This window comes from Bubalus bubalis, chromosome 13 (assembly GCF_019923935.1).
Source record: "Bubalus bubalis isolate 160015118507 breed Murrah chromosome 13, NDDB_SH_1, whole genome shotgun sequence".
Taxonomy (NCBI): Eukaryota; Metazoa; Chordata; class Mammalia; order Artiodactyla; family Bovidae; genus Bubalus; species Bubalus bubalis.
The window spans coordinates 55,722,978-55,729,447 of NC_059169.1; the positions used below are offsets into that span (position 1 = coordinate 55,722,978).

The following is a 6,470-nucleotide window of genomic DNA, read 5'->3' on the forward strand; positions in this document are numbered from 1 at the left end:
GAAAAGGTTAAGACACAGCTCCCTACATTGGTCTTGATTTCCCATCAGTGACTGAGGCCATTTTATTCATTGCCTGAATCTTTCATTTGACTAGTGTGGATGGAATTCTTAAAGATAGTTTAAAAAAAAAAGGAAAATATATGGGAAAATAACGGAAAAAAATAGTTTAAATCCTGTATAAATGGTTCACTGACAGGCAAAGGGAAATTAAGGTAAACTTTGCTGACATTTTTCTTTGCTAATAAAAGAAGACCCAACACAGAGGTACAAATGTAGAAACAAGTCCCAAAACTGTGAAAGCAAAACTAGTTTGTTCCAGTGCTTACAAAATAGATAAATAGGTTGTCCTCCTATTACAATATTCTCATCAGTCCTTCAGGGCTTTCTACCCTCCCTGTGCTACTGAACAAACAGAACTCTGTCAGGGATTCAGGCTGGGGAGACTATAACCCCTGCAAGAAGATGCACAGGAAGAAAATAAAGATCCTTTGTTTTACAGCTAGAAATAAAATTTATGTTCCCTCCCCTTCACTAGGGGGAAATGGACATATTTTGAGTCTAAGTAGTATGATCAGTGTTGAATCTAATTCAAATCCCTTTCTCAAGACAAAACTAATCTCTAAGACATCTCCAAGTTCATGGTGAACGCCTTTGTCTGTTGGTTGTGCACAGCTGAGTGCGTGAGCACGTGTGAGCTGCTTTATGAATTCCTGGTGGTGTATTCAGAGTGCTTAAGGCTATGTCAGCCTACGAGATCTCATCGACAGACATGGGAAATTAAATATTAAAACACTACTTTGAAATAACATTAAGGATCTGACACAACGCAAGAAAAGCCAGTAATCTGAATAATAAATAAATTCAGTCAATCTCTACCACCTCTTCTAATGGAGTCATTGCAGGTTTAAAATGGGGAACAACCTGCTTTGTGCTATTGGCTAGGATTTTTATCCCTTTGATGTCTGTTTATTTTGTGACTTCTTTCATATTATTAAAATAGATCTTCATATACTTGCCTTATTCTTTCTTTTATAAAACAGAAAACAAACTTAACAAGCATGTACTATCAGTTCATTACTTAGGGAACCTCCCTGGAAAATGAGAGTTGGAGAGAAGCGTGCATGTCTTTTATGTGTGTATGGTTTCACTTGAATACGAATCTCCCCGATACCATGAACCATCTCCTAGTAGAAGCTCTGATCTTTTGATTAAATACACTGACATGTTTCAAAGAAGATATTTTATAACCATTAGACCCTAATAGCATTCTAGGAAAGACTTCAGTTTATCATTCAAACTATCGAGGCATATGGTAACCCTTTCTGAAATAAATGCTTCATCTAAAATAACAGAAAACACACATATAAGTAAACCACTTTTCAAAAATAATCTTGGCACACAATGTTAACGATACATAAGTTTCCCAGTGTCATATTCTTAACATATGTGGCTCAGTCCTAAGACATAAAGAAGTCAATGAAAAAACTACATTTTCTATTGTTTTTCTTTACGTGTTCCTCGTTTTGGACTCCTCATACTGAGACACGGTTGAATCCGAAATTTTTATAACCAAGGTAAAAATCTCTGAAAACCAGGGTCCAGGGTGAGAAACAGACTTTTACCCAAGACAAGGCATTCCTTTGGGACATCAACACAATAGATTTTTTTTTTTCCCCTACACTGAAAGGCAGAGAACCCTTATAAAACAAAAAGAGAACTGCTTCTGTTTACAGTACATAAAAGAACATCAATGGTTTGGGAGCGGTTACGGTGTCTACCTATAAAACCAGATTTTAAACTGGAGGTTACTGACAGATTATAAAAGGTTAACAGCTGGATAATCTGTAAAAGATGCGTTATCTACACATGAAAAGGTTACAGTTCATAAATGCTAAAACACTGTGTCTGTTGGCATTTAGTGAAATCTTGCCCTGGTCCTCATCTCTGCACTGGGTGGGGAAATAAAAAAAGAGAGAGAGAGGAAAAAAAAAACAAACCCTGCTCTGCTGAGGTTTTTATTTCTCCCCAAACAAATGATCTAAATAAACCCACCAAACCCAAACTCTGTGATCATTTAGTGGTAGATATATATCTATTTGCATACCTAGCAACTGAAAGTACAGCAGGTTTTCTGCCCATCAGTCCTGCCTCTGCTCATCGGGTAAGTACCTGGCTCTTTCAGCTTTGTAGGTGTTTCCCACACAGTGATACAGCAAAGGGTGTTTTTTTGTTTTTTTGTTTTTTCTTTTTTTTCCCTGGAAAGGAAAAGGAAAATAAGGAAGTAAAGTGTCAGGAAGAGGAGGGCTCCTCTCTGGTTCTTCAGATGGTTCCTGGAGGCCCGCTGGATGGTGACACAGCCAAATATCATGGCATGATGCTTCCTTAGGTTGGGTTGTCTTATTTTCTGCAAAGGCAAGTAAAGGTGACTTCCGAACGTTCGGTGCAATAAAGAAAAAAAAGAAAGTGGGGGGGGGGAGGATTTTTAAAAAGGTTAAAAAAAGGGAAAAAAAGTGCTTGAAAAGAATCCTCAGGGAATTATCTGAAGGGGGAATCCCGTTGTGCAGCATTCCCCTGCCTGGGGGCAGAGCTCCTGGGTCCAGGCTCTGAGTGGAGACTGTCGGCAAGGCCTTTCTCTGGGGATGCAACATTTGTCCTAGCAGTTTCCAGACAAAGTTGTATTCCTCGACATGCGGCCCCTCCACCTCGGCCTCGGAGACCTCACAACTTTTTGGCACTATCGTGGCACGCCGCGGCCCGGAGGGTGGTCCCAGCCAAGCCCCGGCTGCTGACCCGGCGGACCAGCACCTTGGACACCGGGATTTTGGTTCTGGGCAGCTCGCTCCTGGCTGGTGGCTGGTGCACCACCGGGTGGCTGGATGGCAGGTTTGCCAGATGCTTGATGCTGACCGGGATCTTGGAGTCCTTCAGCAGGCTCCCCGGCGTTCGCAGGGGGCAGGTGATGGTGACCGGAGACACGGGCTTTAACCGGGACGAGCAGGATGTCTCCTCGCTGGCAGTGGGGGCGGCGGGCAGGGCCGCGGGGCTTCGATCCGGCTCGGCGGCGCAGGGCTCGTGGAGCGCGTCGCCGCTGTCGCTGTCCCTGGGGAGGCCCGTCTTCCTCGCGCCGCCGTCCTCCTCCGGCCTGGGGGTGGGGGAATCCCAGTAGCCCTCGTCGCTGTTGGGGACGCCTTCCTGCGGCTCCTTGTCCGGGTGCTTGGGCTCTTCCTTCGGGGGGAGCTCCGTGGGGACCCGGTGAAGCCTCCGGCGCTTGACCGAGGACGCGTCCTTGGTCACTTCCGCACACCTGGCTTCTTTGGGGGTCTCTGGAGCCACCTGCGCGTCGGAAGCCGCCGCCGCCGCCGGGGCCGCTCCTCCCTGGGGCCCCTCTCCCTGGTCCTCGGTCTGGGACAGCATGTCCCAGAACTCCTGCAGGTACGAGTCGTCCGCCTCGGCCGGGCTCGCCATCTCCTCCCCGCCTCCCTGGTAGGCCACCACGCCCGGCGGCTTTGTGGCGGGGCCCGGCTGGCCCGGCCCGGGGGCGTGCTTGGCACAGCCGGGCCCGGCCTCGTCCTCGGGGTCTGCGATAATATCTCCGCAGCCTGTAAGAGAGTCAAAGCTTTTCAGTGAAGTCACGTCAGAAAACATCAGACAAATACGATCGGCCGATGGGTCGGAGGGCGGATCGACCGAGGAAGGGTCGGGGGCGGCGGGAGCGCGGCCGCCTTTGGAATCTGCCCGGGGCACCGTCTCTGCCGGCGCGGCCCCGGGCCCCGCGGCGTCCTCGGCCGGCCGGCCCTCCCCGGCGCGCGGCTCGGGCTCGGGGGGCGAGCGGGGCCGCTCGGCGCGCCGCCCGGGCCCCGAGGCGCCCTCTCCCGGGGCGCAGGCCGGCTCGGGCTCCCCCGCCGCGGGCTCACCTGCTGGCTCCGGCTGGCGTGCGGCCGCGGGCGCCTCCTCCTTGACGCACTCCAGGCTGGCGGTGAGCGAGCCCGGCCGCGCCAGGCCGCCCGGAGCCCCCGCGCGCCCCGCCGGCGCCGAGTCCTGGGGCCGCCGGTCCTTCCTGCGCCAGCGCACGCCGCCCAGGAGCCCCCGCAGCCCCCGCTTTTGTCTGCCACCGGCCTTGCCCGCATCGGCCTGCTCCGCCCCGCCGCTCTCGGGCCGCCCGTTCTTCCGCAGGAGCGAGAAGAAGCTGTGAGACTTGGCCACCGAGCCGCCGGCCGCCGGGCCCGCGCCTCCCGGGGCCGCCCGGGGGGCCGCGGGGCCCGGCCGCGCCCCGTCCCCGCCGCCCGCGCGCGGCTCCTCGCGGCGGCCGCCCTCCAGCGCCAGAGCCTCGGCCAGCCCGTCGTGCGTCCGGCTGCGCACCAGCCCCGCCGGCCCCGCGCCCTTGCCGTCCCCTTTGTGTTTGACCCCGAAGATGCTGGGCATCGCGCCGCCCGGCTTCCTCTTCTTGAACAGTTTAAAGGCGGCCTTGTTGATCTTCCCCGACGGCGGCTCGGCGGCCGGCGGCTCGGCGGCGCGATCACAATGCAAGTCCATCTCTACCGCGAGGGTCCCGGCCGCGGCCCGCGCCTTCCTCCCGCAGCCCCCCGCGGCCGCGCGCCCGCCGCTGACAGCCGCGCCGCGCCCGCCCGTCTCCATGGCGACGCGAGCAGCCCGGCGTCAGCGCGGCCCCCGCCCGCCCGCGGTCACCCGCGCTCTGCATCCGCCTGCGGAGCGCGGAGAGGGCTGTCTCCCCTCCCGCCGGGGCTTATATAACGCCCTAACCCACTTCGCGGCCGGCTCGGCTTTGTCCTGCGGCTTTTTTGCGGCAGAGCCGCGAGCTGATTGCAGAAATTAAAGGCCAGTAATCTCGGAATGCAAATTCCATCCTGTCTCACCCACCTTCAGAATCCTCCTCCTGGCTCGCTCTTTCCAGAAGCCCAGTCCGAGGATCGAAACCCCCACATGGACAAAGAAAGCCACGCCAGCACAAAACGCGGATCTCTCCCATCAGCCATACTGGACTTCATGACTCTTCATGCCTTTCCCACACGCTTCATGTCCCTCTTTATCACGGAGGTACCAAGTCCGGCTGCCCAGGTGGCTCAGTGGTAAAGAATCCGCCTGCCAGTGCAGGGGATACAGGTTCGATCCCTGGGTGGGGAAGATCCCCTGGAGGAGGAAATGGCAACCCACTCCGGTATTCTTGCCTGGAGAATCCCATGGACAGAGGAGCAGTCCATGGGGTCACAAAGAGTCAAACATGACTGAGCAACTGAACAACAAACCACTACCAAGCCCTCCAGGCACAGAGGGTATCTGTTTACATCGGTCTTGTCCAGTGTGGAGCACAGTCTCCCAGGGGATATGGAGTCTGTGTTACTGCAGTTCTGATTCTTGCCCCAAAGGCATGGGCCATCAGTCAGATACCAAAAAGCAACTCTCTGCCATGCAAGTGCAAGTTCTGCGAGGTGGAAGTTGACTGGTCCGGTGGTACAACCTTGTCTTTAATCCTAGACTCCAGATACTGGGGCTGAAGTCACAGAAGCCGTTAGCCAGTCTGACCAAGCTAAGGATAGAGCACTCAGTTTGAGACTCTCAGGCCTCCTCCACAGTGCTCCATGGAGTCCAGGCTCTGCCCTCTCCTTTTCCATCCAGCAGGGCCCAGGCATGACTCCTGCTGCTGCTGCCAGCCCTGTTCACCATCTCTCAGGGCTGGTCTGTAGCCACCTCCCCTATGGGGCGAGAAAAAGCCTGGCAGGGTCCCTGAGTACCATTTGGTCTGGCTGCTTAATCTGGGAAAAGGGAAATCTTGTCCCACATAACAGCCCAATCTAGAGATCTTTGCTATGTTCTGACTTTGAAAGTGGCTGCTGATATGGTAATCTTGTCACCTGACTTGATGATCCTTGCTGAGGGATTATTAGCAAATAAAGAAGAAAACTGGAGAAATGCATGAGGAATCATTTGGGAGCCCACCACTGTCATTGCCACCATCAACACCATCAATTCTTTTCTCACGTGTCTTCCAACTCACCTTTGCCCTGGTTCTCTATCTTAGTGGAGCCGCCAGAACGTAACGTGGAAAAGGCTGGGTGAGGTATGTTGGCTTCAAGCCACAGTGGCTGCCAGAGGACCTGCCCCTGCCACAGCATCCCTATTAGGGAGACTGAAGGCTCTGTCCTAAATTTGCTTCAGGTCTTTAAAGGGATAATGTTTAATCAGTGAAGTTTGAAGTGATCCTTGACCTGGGACAAACACCTCCCATCCTCTGACCATTTAGTTGCTCTGGACCCCAGCCCCATTGGAAATGCCAGCTCCCCATCCTTGCCCCCCTACAATTCCACCCCATGATGATCCTCCGAGGTGAGCATCAGAAGCCCTGTGATGTGAGAGAAGACCCTCAACTGTGCTCCCACCTGAGGTCCTTGTTCTGGGGACTCTCAAGGAGAGCCCCAACTTTGCTCTGACCCTCACCCAGGGTCCATATCCCA

General features: G+C 53.8%; 1 protein-coding gene across 1 annotated transcript; it reads right to left on the reverse strand.

Annotated features, from left to right (window-relative positions):
- Positions 1 to 1,223: 1,223 nt before the first annotated feature.
- On the reverse strand, positions 1,224 to 6,002 carry AMER2 (APC membrane recruitment protein 2). Its single transcript, XM_025263072.3, has 2 exons — positions 3,915 to 6,002; positions 1,224 to 3,599 (listed from the first exon to the last, which is right to left on the reverse strand). The coding sequence occupies exons 1-2, from the start codon at positions 4,633 to 4,635 to the stop codon at positions 2,719 to 2,721; spliced, it is 1,602 nt and encodes a 533-aa protein (XP_025118857.1). The 5' UTR covers positions 4,636 to 6,002; the 3' UTR covers positions 1,224 to 2,718.
- Positions 6,003 to 6,470: the final 468 nt, after the last annotated feature.

Excerpts from the sequence above, each read along its gene's own strand:
- AMER2 (XM_025263072.3), bottom strand. The coding sequence starts at position 4,635 with ATGGAGACGGGCGGGCGCGGCGCGGCTGTCAGCGGCGGGCGCGCGGCC. Across the intron at positions 3,600-3,914 it reads ACGCCAGCCGGAGCCAGCAG|GCTGCGGAGATATTATCGCA; the intron begins GTGAGCCCGCGG and ends ACTCTCTTACAG.